The sequence below is a fragment of the Haliotis rubra genome, unplaced genomic scaffold (genome assembly GCF_003918875.1).
Source record: "Haliotis rubra isolate DU_JTF1 unplaced genomic scaffold, ASM391887v1 Scf24, whole genome shotgun sequence".
Lineage (NCBI taxonomy): Eukaryota > Metazoa > Mollusca > Gastropoda > Lepetellida > Haliotidae > Haliotis > Haliotis rubra.
Genome location: NW_025766447.1, coordinates 3,869,671 through 3,888,282, shown reverse-complemented (window position 1 = coordinate 3,888,282; position 18,612 = coordinate 3,869,671). Strand labels below are relative to the sequence as shown.

The window sequence follows — 18,612 nt, the reverse complement described above, 5'->3', positions numbered from 1 at the left end:
TTATTATGAATTAAATGACAGATGAATAGTTCCAAGATGTAAACTTCGTCTTGGCACATTATATATTGATAACTTTCTCAGATACATCAGAAATGTATAATTTTATCAGCAAAGCTTGAATAGAAATAGTCAATTTTAGCACAACATATCTTCTACAGCTGTGTTGAACTAAAACAAAAGAATTCTCAGTCAATAACCAGATGATACTTGATTTGAGAAAACCTTGTGAGTTTGGTATCCATGGTAATATGATAGCGTGATGTAGAAGCTGAGGATGGTTGGTTGTCTGCAGCCCCAGTTATATGTAGATCTGACCTGGATAGCCACAAGCTTGACATAGTTTTACTCCTGAGTCAGCACTTCTGCTCTCTAGGCTAAGAAGATGAATTAGGTACATCTGTCAATAGTCTGTCTCAGCTCACAGTCTCTGAAGTTCATTAATTTCTCTTCCGCTCAGCCCTTTCTGCAATGCTAAAGCCCTAAATGAAGCAAGTCTAGATTTCAACAAGGAAATGAAAGGAATAGTTTATTTCTGTCAAAATTATATATATTCAAAGACTAAGTATTGTCTATTATCACAACTAAGGTAACACACTCTGACCTTGAGCGAGTAGCAGCTCAACCAATGGAGCCATAGCCTATTTTAGTGATTAATGGATCGATATCTTGGGAGTAGGAAAACTTCTTGTATTGATCGTCAAAAGATGGATTCATGGAGTTCAACACCATCATGTGGACATCTTGCTGTATCCCTTACAAATCACTTAAAGAATATATGAATATAGTACACCAATTTAGTTTTCAAATGTAGATTTGATACCTGTCTGTTCCTTTCAAATCCACTTTGAAAATTTGACAGGTATGAAATCAACGTTTTAAACATCTACATTGAAACACAACACGTCTGTCTCGTAATTATGAACACCACTATCACCATTCTACCATAACACAACGACAAACGAACACAAACTATTTGGTTAATCATTTATTAGTGATGTGGCTTTGGTTGAGCTTTATGTTTACATTAGGTTTTGTTCAGGGATCAGTAAAGAGAGAGTTTCTATCTGTATATATGCTTGGGTTCATGTACCTGCACCATTACTTTCACCACTTTGTTGAGACACAATGAAAGAAAAAAGTCACTTTGAATTAATGGTTTCTTTTGTGGCAATGTTGTCATCAGAAAAATCCTTTTCTAACGTAAATTCAATCGTTTTGTTCTTGATAAGAGTTCTTAAATGTCAGGGTACAAATATACTACAATTCTTTTTAGATCATGAAAAACTGAAAGCAAAGAATTATTATATCATTTCTTTTAAGCTTTCAGTTAATTGCTATGATGATATCAAATTTTGAAATGTCAAGAGAGGCAGTGAAGGCAGTGATTATCATACAGTCTTTTCACCTTCTGTTATGCAAAAGCACTAATGGAACTGATCTGGATTTTCCTCAAATGTCCTATCTCACTGGGGTTCCTTGTCAGTTTAGATATAGCTGTTTGTTTTTATCAAAATTACATTTATATATTTTCAGATACTAAGTGCTTACCTATTAAGGTGTGTACTGGTTATGCCAAAGATGGAGTTCAAATTCCCATGTGAAGGATCAATTTGTAAGTTTAACTTGTAAGGGAATCCAGGTGCATAGCACCCCAACTCAGACTGCAGCATTACATAAGTGTTCGAGTGAGGGAGTTTAGTTTTGTGTTGCACTCAGCAATATTCCAGCTATATGGCGCAGTCTGTAAGTAATCGAGTCTGGGCCAGACAATCCAGTGATCAACAACATGAGTATCAATCTACGCAATTGGGATACGACGACATGTGTCAACCAAGTCAGTGAGTCTGACTCCCCGATCCTGTTAGTTGCCTCTTATGACAAGCATGGGCTACTGAAGATTCTAGTTCTAACCCGGATCTTCATGGGTCGACAATTACAAAAGACCAGTTTCAGTGTCTACCACGTAATTATTGCTGTAATTGCACTACGTCCTTCGTTGAACCCTCACTCGCCCACTCACATCACCTTCACACACATTATGCTTCTCAGGCAATACAGTCATTATTCACAAAGGTCATGAAGACATAACGGTTTTTCCAGTTTTCTGATACAGGTAATGCCGTAGTGTACCATGGTATCACTGTCGAGACCTGTGTGGGTGATAAGTGATTGGGGTAAATAATTTACACTCTTCAACTTTGATGGCTTGTGCCAGGTTACACGTATAATTGATGAGTATGCCATAAGCATTGATTTTCAGTAAAACATTCAGATGTTTCATTGGTTGTGAAGCCAAGGTTGCCGAAGTTAGATTGTGTAATCTAATAACACTACATTTATACAGGATAACCTGGGTTGCTGAAGTTGTTGGTTGTTGAAGTTGTTGAAGTTGTTGGTTGTTTCCAAACAGTTATTAGATTTGACTTTGTGATGGAATTAATTAGCATTTTCCTTGTTTCCATGCATAAGATATGAAATAGTTGTATTATTTATGGAGTATGTATTGTCAGATGTATCTTTTCCGGAAAAAGTTATTTCAACAAAAAGTTACTATTTGCAATATATACTTTATCCCTGTCTTTGGAAATAACCCATTGTGGGTTGTATATTATATAACTATCAACATATCTTGGGCAAGGGCTGGAGAAACAGTGGATGATTCACTTGTGAAAGATTTATGTAATATGTCTCACAAAATGTGATTTTAATTTAAAAAGTTAGAAAAGGTTGCTGGAGGGTCATGAACAAAAACATGAAAAGTTGGCATGTGTCACAATGTGGAGAATCGTAACAGAATCTCAACCCTTGTGATATATCAGTGGTACTTCATGCACATTACGTTCACCACTCAGTTTGTCACCGATAAAGAAACTGATATAGTTTTGTTCTTTCTCTGTCATATATTTGTTGACATGTAGAACTATTTCACTCTGTATAACTTTCATTAATGGAGGATAGACTGGCCACCAATCTCCCACCAGGAGGTGTCATTATATGACAGCTCTAATAAAACTGTCGGGCAGCATCAGGAAGTGCGGCCATAACAATAGACTGAAAAACTCATCCCCCAAAAGTGGATATGTATCATTTTGCATGGACTGCTTTGCCCTGGGGAATATTTGTGTTATATCTGGGGTGATAATTACTTTATACACACCATGCACCTTCCTTCCTGAGGCTTGGACAAACTGAGGCATCATTAGTACTATTTTGGATCTCATTCTGATGACTGATGGCTCTCAGTGATGTAATGCGTAGGTGAATCCAGACAGTGTAGAAGGAAAATAGCATTACGGAATCCTGTAATTAGTCATAGATAATAACTGTGCCTGTAATGGAACCAAGACTCTGTTTATATAAGTGGGACATGTATATGTTCCTTGAAGTCTTGATAGGCATTAAGGGGATTAAAAAAGACCAATTGGATTTATTGGACAGTTTCTTAAAGAAAATTAAATTTGATGATTATAGCAAGGAGCTCAGACTGTTAGTATCAGTACCTGATTATTAGGATACTGGAACCTGTTCCACAAAGTGATCTAAGCTCTTTGATGATCATAATCCTAGGTTAAAGTATGGACATTATCATCTCCTTATCACGAAGATCGCATTGAGAAGCGGTGCTCTGGTATATTTACAAATATCCGAATGAAAGATTGAAACCCGTTCCTTAATCAGTTTTGACAACTGTAGCTATCATTGTCATCACAATTCTCTTTGTATCCTTACCATTGCAAAAATGAGTGTCTGATCAAGAAAAGAGGAGTAAGTCTGTGAGAGTAGAACTGATGTATAGGCTAGCTGCCAGACACAGGCTCTCCAGCTGTCAGGTGCAGTGATGGACTTGGTCACCCCAGTAAGCTGCCCTTCCCGTCACTCCTCCACATCAGCTGTCTTTGTTACGTCAACCTTCCCATCACGAAGGTGATAAATCCTGCAGAAAACTGATCCTGATAGCTCTCAGCTAGGATCAGCTTAGTTCAACAGTATGGTATGTGGGATGCGAGCTTGATTTGACGTCAAATGTTCTAAAAATGATTTTGACTGTCTTGCAATTTAGGAGTAAGTTTGTTACCTGTGTTCTGATGAAACAGTGTTGTGTGTGGGTGGATGTATGAAAGGAATTTAGTAAGTAGTTAGTGATGAACGGCATGCAACACATACCAGTGGTTGATAGTGAGAGCACATGTCCATACCATAGGGTACGGTAAACACAACAATTACAGGTTTGAGTTTGTTGTATTTACAGTCATTTAATCACTGTTGACACACAACAGCTATATTGATCTGATAGATTTATACAGCTCTATATACATATTCCTTACCAACATAGTTTTATACAGTTATATATACTACTGAACAACATAGTTTATTACACTAAGATACATATATTTCCTACCAACATTGTTTTGTACAATTAGATAATAATGCTACCAGCCAACATAGCTTTATACAGGTAGATACTTATATTACCAGCCAACATAGCTTTATACAGGTAGATACTTATATTACCAACCAACATAGTTTTATACAGGTAGATACTTATATTACCAACCAACATAGTTTTATACAGGTAGATACTTATATTACCAACCAACATAGTTTTATACAGGTAGATACTTATATTACCAGCCAACATAGCTTTATACAGGTAGATACTTATATTACCAGCCAACATAGCTTTATACAGGTAGATACTTATATTACCAGCCAACATAGTTTTATACAGGTAGATGCTTATATTACCAACCAACATAGTTTTATACAGGTAGATACTTATATATGTATTACCAACCAACATAGTTTTATACAGGTAGATACTTATATTACCAGCCAACATAGTTTTATACAGGTAGATGCTTATATTACCAACCAACATAGTTTTATACAGGTAGATACTTATATTACCAACCAACATAGTTTTATACAGGATACTTATATTACCAGCCAACATAGTTTTATACAGGTAGATACTTAAACTACCAACCAAGATAGTTTGATATACCTAGATATATGTAACTATCAGAATAGTTTACACCTTTCACATATAAATCATTGTGAGTGTCAAGTTGTTTGTTTAGTCCACATCTATTTGCTACAAGGTGCCTCAACACTCCACGATCTAAACTGTGCATTGTGTGTTGTATGCACATGAAGACTTGTCACGAAATAAGCTGTATAGTAAGTGGGTGTGTCCCCACGACCAGCACACCACATGTATCCCCCTCCATCTGTCGCGGCAGTTGTACGTTATGGGCGGATTGCGTTCCTGTCTTGTTAAAAAATCTTTCACTCACTGGATTGTATATCACCCTGACCCTTTTCGATTGAAAACTTCCTGATCTGGGCAAGAAACCATGATGTTATCAGTTGTAATCAAAGTGTTAGATTGCACAGCAAAACACAGCAATAAGAGTTAACATTCAACTCTAGATTCAGTACATTTATCTATGAGATATCTTCAGATATTAATACAATTTCAAACGTCTGTATTTTTATGTGTTAGGGGTGTAGGAATACTTAAATTTAACATATCTATCCATCCAAACTATCCTGTAGTGATAGCATCTAGTATGTGTCTTCAGTATCGCTGTCAGTCACCAAGTGTTATCAGTGTCAATAGGCATTACCGGTAATAATGTTGACAGTGCTGCTCACTGCAGATGCGTCACACTCCAAGTATACCAGTGACTATACACTGTACACTACGTCATGCTCCAAGTATACCAGTGACTGTACACTGTACACTACGTCATGCTCCCAGTGTTCCAGTGTTGCATTACTACGTCACATCCAACCATCTCTTTATGCTCCAACTGTCCCACCCAGTATCAATACACTGACTAGTCTCTCACAGAGCTCTATGTTTCTCTGAAAGGACAGTGTTGTGGGGGAAGCCAAGCCCTTGCTGTATCAAACCTTGCTTTGTTATAAGATATTTATTAGAATCAGTCAGTCACGGGAACAAACACCTCAGCAGTGATTACTTCGTGGCCTCCGTGCTGATCTGCTAGTCAATACTTGGAAGCACATGTGGGGTCCTGTATGTCTATGGCAGACCTCAATGAAATCACTGCATTTCTTATCCATTGGAAAATGCTTTTACTATACCAGACAATAAAAAAGTTAGGGATTGTAATTATTTTGGGAGGTTATGTTTTTGTTGTGAAGACTGTGAACACAATTATGTTAAAAATGTCCACTGAAGTATTCATGATCTCTGTCTTTTAATTCAGTATATGTGAGGGGTTTAATGAATTTTGTGAAGCCAAAAGAGAAATTGTTTTCTGTTTGGTGCTAGACATTCAACATGACTGATACTGAGTGACACTTAAAAGGCTTGTGGATTGCTGATTGCTGGTGTATTAACCAGCAGTAATCAGTCACCCACTCAGTTAATTACAATTACTATACATGTATACAGCAATCACTGTATGTGATATTTATTGTTTCACAGAGTCAGTGTCATAATAATAGTTGGAGATGTGAATAATGGATGAAAGGCTCATATACATGATACATAGATTTAGCTCCCTACCCCAAGGGTGTGATACGCTGGATAACGCTGCAGCTGCAAGGGATGTTATTATTACCCTATCATCTAGCATGGTGCAGGTGGTCTTGTGCAACACAGGAAAGAGATTTGTATGCTTGATAACACTTTACTCTATGGGAAAATGCCTTGTCAATAGCAATTAGTTCCACTGCTGTGTTGTCAACACTTGGACGATCTAATGTATCGCACTTAAATATACAGGACAGAAGAAATAGTCATGAATATGGGGGAGAGGGGTGGGGTGGGTGGTGGTGGTGGGGTTTGTGTCTGAAGACAATTTCATGCATATGTTCCTCAAAAATTTCTTTTCGTTTAGAGCTTGAACCAAAACAGTATATTGAATGGGATGCTCTTATATCTGGTAGACTTACTAGCTTTGGAATTAATAATTGATGTGGTCTACTTTCTTTGCTCTGTAATAAAGAAATGGGTTGAATCTGTTAATTCTGGAACTGGAATAAACAGATTCAAGTGATTTCTGTGACCTAAACCAAGTTGTGGATTAATTCTATTTGTTTACAGTACATCTTCAAAATAGTTACTGAAGTCTCAGGATCACCTGCAACAAGACATCAACATAATGGCTTAAACAGCATCATTGACTGAGTTAGCATTTGAGATGATTTCACTTGTCTCATGGACTTCTTGTTGTGACCATAATCAGACACACTATACCTATCAGCATTTGTTTTGAACACTCTCCAACTTCACAATCCACAGTGTTAGCAGGAAGTTGTTCACAGGTGTCATGTTTCCCTAGTGATCCACTTCCAGTCTTTCATTTCCTGTTGCAGTTGGTGCCAAAAACTCACTACCCTGTACTTGGCTCCTAGCGTCTTTTCAATATAGTTTAGTGTTGTTATCTCAACATTAGTAGCTGTGCTGATTAGAACTGAACAGAAATCAGTAGAATCTAGCTTGGGATCAGTGGCTAAAGTCACAGACTATTGTACTGTCAGTGCCAGGCCCTATAAAGGTGTCGGGGTATCCTAGAGACGGGTTAGATTCCCCACATGAGTACGATGTGTCCGCATATCTAAAGATCCCGCTAGGATATTGTTGGATTATTGCTAAACTCGGTGTAAAACCGAACTCACTAACTTAACATGGAAATGCTAGCCCAACGACTACTGTCAACCATAGTTTAGACCAACACTGATCAAAGTGTGCCCTAGTACCTCCCAAAAATCCACCAGACTCAGGAATGTAATTCTGAACGTATTAAATATGGATTTCCTTCCTGGTGAAACGCTGTGTCAAGATCAGACTTTATGTTGTTGCCACTGGTGGCCAGAGGAGGGATTGTTTTCCTGATAAGGCACCTGGTGTTGCACAGATAAACAAACTATCAGAAGTAACAGTCAGTGCCATATCATAGATCAGAATAATGCTTCAGTTTATTTATGATTGAAAAAGACAAAGAATATGAAATGGCCATGGTTCAAACCCTCACATGATTTTGTTCACCTGTGACAACACTAGAATGTGCTTAAAGTTGCATAGAACCAGTCTCTCTTAAAACACCAAAGTACACCAATGTTTTTGATGTAGATGTTTGGCAGGACTTTCACTTTGAGTCATGGGGCAGTGGGGTAGGTCATCATGTCGAAGACCTGGGTTTGATAACCCACATGGGTAGAGTGTGTGAGGCCAATTTCTGGTGTCCCCCACCGTGATATTGCAGGAATATTGCCAAAAGTGGCGTAAAACCATACTCACCCACTCACTCACTCACTATGAGTCAAGCTTCACCCTGATCATGCGGTTGGGTTTGTTTGACAACCCTGCTCATGAGTTCAATCAGTGTAAACATTGGAGATTGACAGCAGCATGGATGGTCCAGGGTCTGAGGTGCTGTGCACAGTTGTGTCCCTTGGGCACCTTGCTCTGATATAATTGAAATACTGTTGAAAGCAGCTATAAACTCAACTATAACTTACTCACTACTGTCACTCCTACTTTCACCTGTATTATAGAGAGAGAAGTTGTAAGACATGTACTGGCCCTGATGTTGAACCCTTGGATGGATATAGTGAGCTTGTCATCAATGGTGTTGTTTCATTACAGGGTCTGATGAAGAAACTGACAAGCAGGCCCGTGACCGGTTCTACAGCGTCCCCGCCACAGGACAGAGCAACAAACAGGTAGGGCAATGTTACAAATAGTAGGACTGTTTGTAGGAATTGAATTATATGTGAGAAGATTTGGAGAGTAGCCCTGGCACTATGTTAGTGTTTGGGTATTGGGAGGTATCGTCCTGTATTAACCAACAAATGACTTCCTTTTTCTCTTCACATACTTATATAGTGCCATTGGCAACCTGTTTAAAATTTGAAACTGCATGACACGTAATATACGACATTTCAGAGCTAATTCTTGCTCCTTCATTCACCTGAACGAGCAAGAATTAGCTCTGAAACGTTGTATAAAGAATAAAAAGACGTTGTTATCCATAAAACCGTGTCATGTATTCATGTGTGTCCAACTTTTAAGTACCTTCAGGAACTTCAGCTTAAATATGACACACAAAATTACTGGCGAATGTTAGATGGTCTAATATTTGTTCCGAAGACCTGTAATGGAACATTGAATAATGCATAAAAGCAAATGATTGTTAATTATGAATACAACAAAAAGCAAATTATACTATTTACCATTTGCTTATGACCGTAATTTTGAGAACGCTATTTATGTCCTTAGCAAATGTTGAGACGTAGAGTTTGTCAACAACAAACTTGAAGAATAAGTATTTTTAAACATCGGAAGATGTCTATGTATCATTATAGGATTATGAAGTCTTTAATACAGTAACCAGTCTTTGCAATGATTATAGTTTTGTTCAGTAAGGGTCATTATGTAGAGGACCGCCACCATGGTGTAGTGGTTAGAGCGTCCGCCCGGAGAGTGGAAGGTCGCGGGTTCGATCCCCGGCCGCGTCATACCAAAAGACGTTAAAATATGGTACTTGTTGGTCCCTGCCTGGCGCTCGGCATTAATGGGTACATCAAGGACTGGTCGGCTCGGAGTCAGTATAATGTGTCTGAGTGGGGTATTCATACTTCACTGCGGCATGGTATCTCAGTGAGCTAGCACTATAAAACCAGCTTCAGTCTGAGCTAGTACAAGCAGTCGCACCTACACATACACATGCATGCACGTCGTCATATGAGCGAAATATTCTCAAGCACGACGTTAAACCCAATTTCACCTCACCTCATTATGTAGAGTTTACTGTACAGCAAAACCGGGCTGTTCATGAGTTGAGGCTGTGGAGGGATTTGTTCATGTAGGACAGTCTATATGGTGTGTTGTCATGGTGATGTAGGCCTGTGTCTAGGTGACAAGTTGTGAAGGTGACAGGAATGTCAGGGGTATTGAGTACATCATGAGCAACCCTGATACAGGAAATTGTTAATTATGCAGTTTGATAGACAGTATGACAATTTGTCTGGTAGTACAACCATATCCTGAGGGCAGTTGTATTTGATTTAAACATTCCAGCACGAAATTCCCCCTTAAGACCTGTTTCTCAGCGAAGCCCGCGTGATAAGCCACATATCACACGTCAAGTCTGTCAGCCCTGATGTTAGTTTTGCCTGTTGGCTACACTGTGAAAGCTATATCCTGACATCATCACCTGTTGAATCAGAGAATCAAACGGAATATTACAAACCTTAAGGAAAAATATACCCTAGTATCCACATTGATCTACAATGATGCAAACCCTTCATCCAGTTATACTGTACATGGGGGGAATCTTGGCTTCACAGTAAAATAAAAGTTGAGAAATAATTGAAAGTTTTGTAAGTTTTTTTAAAGTAAAGTGGCGCTGACAATATGCAAGTAAATGATGAATTAGGATGATGTCTACTTGTCCTTAGAACAGATCCAGATCAATATATATTGGTTTAAAGCACCAAGCTCTCTAAATTGTATGTTAAATACGATATCATACCCTTAGTTTGATGCTGTGTTGTCATAGACTGGACAAAATAAGTTAGGGATATTGGTATTTTTATGATTGATATTTTATCAGTGTGTCAATGAATAAATAGATCATTATTCATAATTTCAAAATTTACATATATCCCTAACTATTTTTGTCCAGTATATATTGTTCAAAACAATAAAATATGATATCATCTGTTGTTCATAACAGCATGCATTGATTTTTTACTTCCTTAAACAATAGGCTGACTTCTACTGTCCCCGTGAAGATCCTACTTAGATTTGATCTAGAGCAACCATGTTTGTTGTAAGAGGCGACTAACAGGAATGAATGGTGGGGCTTGCTGACTTGGTTGATGCGTATCCAAGTTGCTGACATCAATGCTCATAATGTCTATCATATGATTGTCTTGTCCATTATTTACAAACATCATTGCAGCAATATTGCTTAGTGCAGTGTTAAACAAACAAACAAACAGGGACAAAGTTCAATAAATACCCAAATACTGTCAACTAGATAAGGCATGCCAAGAAGTTAGTAAACACTGAAGCTTAGAGATTTGTATTTTCTGTCCAATACAACTACTGTTAGGTTAGTTAATCTGAGACAAAAGGTTTGAATGTGTGCTGACTTTGCAGGAGGTAGACTACCTGAGTATCGGCCTGAGTGCGTGGAACAACATGTGGGACATGATCACTAGTGACGACTCAGAATGGAAGAAGGAAGCTGGGACTGACCCCACAGGAGGGTGCGTTCACAGCAGGACTGTGCCCACACACGGCAAGGTCTTCAGGCTGCAGGTGAGGCTTGGCCACTTATGGGGGTGTAGGGAGTCAGGAAGTACAGGTGTCTGAAGCCTGCAAATGAGGCATAGTGTAGTGTTGACATTGGTTTGACTGTCATGATGCAAATAATTTATGGTGTCCTTTACATTCTTTGGGAGTCAAACAAGGAAATGGACAACACTTAATGAAGGTTACACAAGTATAAACAAACACTTGGAGATCTGTTTGATTGGCATTTTAGAACGCAGAATGTTCCATAAAGAATCTTACTTTTCTTAAAACCCTTGGAGAGTGTTACACAAAATATGAAGAGCACTTCAGGGCTGTTATCAACACTTTGGGAGGAAAATCCCTTTGTACTATGAAGAATGAAAATGTGGGATTGTGTGTGTGTGTGTAAAGACATTCTCCATTATCAGACTATGGTAACCTAGTCTGTTATCTGTTCTACTGGGCTGTTCTGATGCCTTGTTCTACTGGACTCTCCTGATATCTTTGCTAACGGAACATTTGTGCTTTTCAGGGTTTAGTGGAGCTGAGTCCAGCTGATCTGTTTCGTGAGATAGTGACCAATCAGAGTGAGCAGCCGGACTGGAACCCCACTGTGATTGAGTGCAGGGTGAGTAGACGAGGACCAGCTTAATCTTTACATTACAGGAGTGTCATGAAGCATGGCAGCAGTTGCTTTTATTACCCACATGGTACAATGTGTGAAGCCCATTTCTGGTGTGTTGCTGAAATGCCTAAAGTGACATAAAACCATACTCACTGACTACTACCAGGGACATGATTATGGTAAGAGTGAGTGAGGGAATGTTTGTTTGGGCCTGGGCCAGGCAAACCAGGGGTTATCATTATGACCCTCCCTATCAGATGTGTGTAGGTGATGGGTGGTCTTGAGGGATTAAATAAGTGGGTGTTTTCTGCTAAATCAGCACTTTCATGTATGTCACCATTTGTAAGTGTACACAAGTCAATCAATCTTCCGATATTATTATAAACTCCTTCATTAGCTAAAGATTCCCCATTCCTTGCAGACATTGCAAGTCATAAATGACAACACAGATGTCTCTTACAATGTCGCTGCTGAGGGTGGTGGCGGCCTCATCACCAGCAGGGACTTCGTCACCGTGAGACACTGGGGCGTCAAGGATGGCACTTACATGTCAGCAGGCATTGCTACCACACATCCAGAAATGCCACCACAAAAGAAATATGTCAGGTGAGTTCTTGCAATACACATTAAGAAATGCTTGGAAATTTGCGTGTCTCTGTTGGAATTATGGGGTGTAAAGATCTTTGGAAATTAGATTGTGTTGGGATGATTATATCTCAAGGTGTTGTTGCCTGAATGTAAGTTTGTTTGGATGATAAGGTGCTGCAATTTGCTTTGCACAGTCATACTTGCCTGGATTCCTTGGCACAGATATGCCCCTTAGACATAACAGGAAGCCCTGACTATTTGTTGCTTTATATAGTAGTTAGTTATATATTAGACAGGGCAGAACTTTGAGATCTGCATAACAACATGTTTTCCTCTCATATCAAGTTGGCATGCAGTGATACAACTGAAATTACAGTTAAAGTTGGTGTCAAGCCCAATTCACTCACTCATCATACACTGCTGGAAATTTGGTCCCTGGACAATGAGTGAGTCACTGAGTGAAGAATCTCCCAGATACTGGCAGTTTCAGGAGATAGATGAGACGTTGTGTAGTTTAAGGACACAAATGACATCTTTGTGGTTCACTTTGAGTGGCAGCATGTCACCCATGTTGATAGATGTTGACATTTTTAGAAATTCTGTTGCGGCCATCAATCCCATGTTCTTGTGTTAGTGGCAGCTTTAACAGTGTTGTGTGTGTTTCATTAATCCCATTGTTTAGGGGCTGGCTTAAAATGTGTGTGTGTGTTTCAGGGGTGAGAACGGCCCAGGAGGCTGGGGCTTCAAACCTGTCCCAGGGGAGCCTGATCAGTGTATCTTCGTCTGGCTGCTCAACACAAACCTCAAGGTGAGGAGGCAAGAACAGCACATGCCTGTTGTACAAGGAGACACCCACATGCCCGTTAGACAGGAGGCAGCACATGCCTGTTGTACAGGGGACACCCACATGCCCGTTAGACAGGGGGCAGCACATGCCTGTTGTACAAGGGACACCCACATGCCCGTTAGACAGGAGGCAGCACATGCCTGTTGTACAAGGGACACCCACATTGTACAAGGGACAAGCACACAAAATGCCCCACATGCTCGTTAGACAGGAGGCAGCACATGCCTGTTGTACAAGGGACACCCACATGCCCGTTAGACAGGGGGGCAGCAAATGCCTGTTGTACAAGAGGACACCCACATGCCCGTTAGACAGGGGACAGCACATGCCTGTTGTACAAGACACCCACATGCCCGTTAGACAGGGGACAGCACATGCCTGTTGTACAAGGGACACCCACATGCCCATTAGACAGGGGACAGCACATGCCTGTTGTACAAGAGACACCCAAATGCCCGTTAGACCAGTTAGACAGGTGGAATGGACATGCCTGTTGTAAGGGGGCAGTGTGGCATCGGGATATGGAGTCTATTTGTACTTGAACTGAAACAAATTTGCTTAGATTGCAAAGGTTTAGAAGTTTGACTCACAGAAATATATTGAATTCTTTCTTCTTTCATGGAACCCATTATGCATTCAATAAACAATTTTATGAAATCCCTATTTTATTGAGCAAAACAGACCTTTTCTTTGAAACTAAGATCTCAGTAGTTACAATTGAAACATTATTACTTCATTTATGCTTAGGTTAAAATGATGACAGTTTTCTTAGGCACAACAAGTGTGTAATGAAATCAGTTGAATTAAAAAGAAGTACTTCAATGAAATGAGAGAATGTGTGCTGAGCTATCAATATTCACAACTGCCCTTGTTAAATATATGATCATATTTCATCATTGGCAACTGTTCATTGATACTGGTGTTTAATAGTTTTACTTGCAGTAAAATCATATGGACCCTGTTGTTTGTTTACAGGGCTGGCTGCCGCAGAAGCTGATCGACCAGAGTTTGTCAACAGTCTGTCTTGACATGCTTGCTCACGTACGCAAACGGGCGGAAAGCCTAAATAACACTGAGAGGTGATGGGAACATGCAGAAATGTGCAAGGACACAAGCTCGTCACAGGAAACTGGGTGCAATATAGTGACAATTTCTGTATAAGTCCTGTTCTTGTTGTGACAAGTCACCAGCCAACACGGTCCAGCTTTGGATCCTGTGGTTCATGGACCAGCTTTGGATCCTGTGGTTGAGGGTCCAGCTTTGGATCCTCACAATGACAGACTCTTGCTGTGTGTTGGAAGATATATTATGGAACACATAGCATAATCGAAACAATGTACTGACTGATACGGGATATATCAACCAACAGCTACCAGCACTAACAGGAAGAACCATTGTCCCGCACTGCTGGTTGTATACAACACTACAAGGGTGCTGACCCTTGTGTGACAGAATGTTCAGGCCACACTTTATACTTCTTGGTTTACATGTGAAATAGTCCTCATATTTTAAATGATTTACCCAAAATTTCAATACTGATTTTCTGAAAAAAGTATTTTTTTATACAAAACATATTTTAATTAACTTTCTTTTGCATGTTTTATATATATAAACAGCTTTCAAGTAAGTTAGTTTCATGAAATTCAGTTCATCCAGAAATGTTCTGAATGGTGTTTACATTATTGGAACTACCCCATACCCATTATTGGAACTACCCCATACCCATTATTGGAACTACCCCATACCCATTATTGTAACTACCCCATACCCATTATTCACCCAGAAATTTATTATTGCCTGATTATGTGATTGGGTAGCTTCTGGATTAACCGACTTTCACAGCATTCGAATACTGATTTTGAATTTAATAATTGTACTTTTATTTGAAAGATATTATGTTTCGATTGTTTGAGGCACTGACCAAGCAAGAATGAACCATGTGAACCAAGAAAGCCTAGATGGAGTTACTATACTATGTTATCTATAGAAGCTATGAAATCACTGGCAGGTCTGTCGATCTCCCAACACAACAACCTCTTCTTTATCACTGTCCTGTCTACATAAGAAAATATTCACACTTCATTATGTCTCATATGTCTGTAAATAATCTTTTCTACAATTATGCTGTTGTAAAAGAGTTTATATGCAAGAATTATCTTGTATTTCAAATCGTGAATTGTATTTAGGGACCTGATTCTGCCACCACCATTTTATATGCAATGTTATTCATGTATTCATCATTCAACTATTAGGGATAGGCTGTGAGAGAGCTTGGACACATTATGTGTTAGCATATATGCATGAGGTGTATGCGGCAATGTTACTTGGCATTCTTGTTCACAAAAGTATCTTGTAATTATGTTAACAGAATGGAATAGATAATCAGTTTGAAAAAGTGCCAAAATATGCTCAATTTATTAAGTTACTAATAGGTGTGAATTGCTCATGTGATGTTTAGAAATAGTCATTGAAATCAAATTTGTTTGTCAATTAATTTGAAGAGACTTTTAACTGTTTTGACTTTTGAAATGGCTAATTTACATTGAAAGAATTTTACGTCGCCTGCCATGAAACAAGAAACTGAAACATTTCTTCTTTCTCACTAAACATGAATGTATATATTGGGGTGGGGGGTAAACATGTTGTTCAAGGGAGATATTGGTGCATATGTTTAAAACAGTTTACAATCAATACCTACATTATGGAAAACATGTCAATTGTGGAATATAGGAATTCTCCATGATAACAGCTTGTTGCTGGGGCATTTACAAAGGTGCCATGCAGGAATAAAAACCAATGTTAATATGCTATTTAATTATATTCATGATAACAAAGTCTTGCTATTATTTCTAGAACAAAATAAATGTATATATGTAAATAGAAATACAAAGATCTACCCTTGTAGGTGTAGAAAACTGACACGTGTGTCTGTATGTATTGTGATGTGGGATACTACTTGCAGAACAGTGTACACCATGAATATATATGATCGCTCATGGAGAAGCCTGTTTCTTGCACAACTGAGATATTATAAAGTTTATTGTGTGACTGATTTTAATGCCAGACAATATTTCCATATCAAATATAATGCTCAGAAGAGAGGAATATAATCATGATTGGAAATACTCAAAACATAAAATTATGTGTTATTATATTTGTGATTACTAATGAGTATCATATTCATCTAGTGTTAATTAATTTATTGATAAAGAACATCAATCAGATATCTTGTTTGAACATGTTCTAAATGTGTCAGGGTTAATTTGAAGTTGTGACTGATCAAGTTAACTGTTTGAAAGCAAAATATTTTCAATTTGTTATTACACATGATTCTATTAATTTTGATATATCAATCAATCAGGTTTTGAAATTTGTCAGAGCCTTCATGAACAGAATAACACATACGTGACAATTATCAGAACAGGGTGACATGTTCCTGATGATTCTACCTCTTCTGGAACCATTGGTCACAAGACACTATACCATGTGTTCATGAACCTTAACCCAATAAAGCCATCCCTTTATACCAGACCAGTGCACCTGGTGAACCTAGGGTCTTCGTGTGCTGGTTGGGGACTGTATACAGGATGTCCCTGCTGCTCACACCTCCATAGGAAGAGGTTTCGGTGACATGACAGAGAATGTGACCAAAATAGACAGTTTTGGATCAGATTGTTTATCAGATTTGTACATATATATTCATGCCATGACATTCATGAGTAGCAGATGTCTGCAGAACACTGACTATGACAGGGAAAATGAGGGTAATATTGAACTAATGTCTGTACTGTTTATGTCTGAAGTGCCATAAGGGTTTGCCTGATTTAAAGAAACTTTTGTTGTAATTTTGTTATCCACAAAGACTTTTAGGGCAATTTTCCTTCATGTGTGATCCTGGAAATACATTGATGTTAAATTGCTACCAACTCCTTTGTTAATTTCTATAGACCTCACTTTTACCCAGGTGGCCATGGGGTAGCCTATTGCTGGAATATTGGTAACAGCGGCGTAAAACCCAACTCATTCACTTGATACATGGTCAGAAGACTGAATACAATGTCCCAGCCTTTGATAGTGATATCCCTTGTGCTGTCATGTAAATAATATAAAGGTTGTGTAGTGTATATCTGATAGGATGACTTTGTTTGCATTGTTAAATACAGACATGCTGCTGGTGTACTTTGCCTGACATTAATTCATTTCAAGTTGTCATTATAGGAAAGTATTGGCTGTGATTTTTCTTGTCACAGTCTGTTTTCACTATGAAGTATTCAAATATTTTCTATGCCGGTGATAAATCTGTAAGTTGTAATATTTTTCTCAGTGTTTTTTCACAGTGTCAGTCAGCACATGTAAATGTAACTTCTTAAGGGTGATTCAAACTTGCATTTAGGTTTGCTTACTGTTTACTTCTTTAGCTTCGTAGGGCACATAATAGCCATTACAGTGACAGAAGCGGGACATAGGGCATTTAGCACTGAGTTTGACTGGTCATTTCTGAGGTGACCAGCCCTGGTAGGTGTGGAGCATCCACTCCTTATCACCACACTTTGTACAGACACTTTGTACAGACATCTGCTGTATTTGAGGAAGAGCCCTTCACTTGTAATGTTTCATATGATAAAAAATTTCAAAATTGTTTCATTTTACCCAATACAATAAGGTTTCATCATTGTTTTATTTTATATGTTATCATGGTACTTGAAGCATGAACAAAATTTCACTTTTATCATTTTATACCTGAAAACATGTAGCAAATGTTCTCATCAAGCATGATTTCATAATGGTGAGTGGTTCAAATTTCTTTTACAACAGACACAATATTTTATGTGTAATGTTAAAGTCATTGCCCATTGATGTAGGTATGTTTGGGAATATGATTATAATCTCTAACCAGAAAGGCTTACTTTTCTGTCTGATAGTAGACATATTCTTCTGAAACATAACTTCTGACCACCTATTCATGTTGTTGTGATCACAATGTATTGGATTTTATCAAGGAGGGCTTGCAGTACATGTAGTAGTGACAGGTTCAGCCTACGTCACATGCTCCATGCATTCATCACAATCTGTACAAACTGTAGAAAGTGTGTACAGTGAACTCATGTACTTATATCATGTCTTGTATATATGAGAATGAATATGGAAAATACAGTTTCAGAATGTGTGATAATATAAAATAAATGTCATTTTTCAGTAAACCTGTGTCATTTTTATTTAAACATGTGTCTCATTTAAGATAACAAATGAAAGATAGACCTCACTTTCTTT

General features: G+C 38.4%; 1 protein-coding gene across 3 annotated transcripts in view; it reads left to right on the top strand.

The window, feature by feature from the left end:
* LOC124278658 (stAR-related lipid transfer protein 3-like) overlaps positions 1-18,542 on the top strand; it is a 68,356-nt gene extending 49,814 nt beyond the window's left edge. For all 3 annotated transcript variants that reach the window (XM_046714429.1, XM_046714430.1, XM_046714431.1), the window contains 6 exons: positions 8,624-8,700; positions 11,144-11,305; positions 11,814-11,909; positions 12,328-12,512; positions 13,209-13,302; positions 14,317-18,542. In XM_046714429.1, the coding sequence (XP_046570385.1) occupies positions 8,624-8,700; positions 11,144-11,305; positions 11,814-11,909; positions 12,328-12,512; positions 13,209-13,302; positions 14,317-14,424 (722 nt within the window). In that variant the 3' untranslated portion in view covers positions 14,425-18,542. The remainder of the gene's footprint in view (positions 1-8,623; positions 8,701-11,143; positions 11,306-11,813; positions 11,910-12,327; positions 12,513-13,208; positions 13,303-14,316) is intronic.
* Positions 18,543-18,612: the final 70 nt, after the last annotated feature.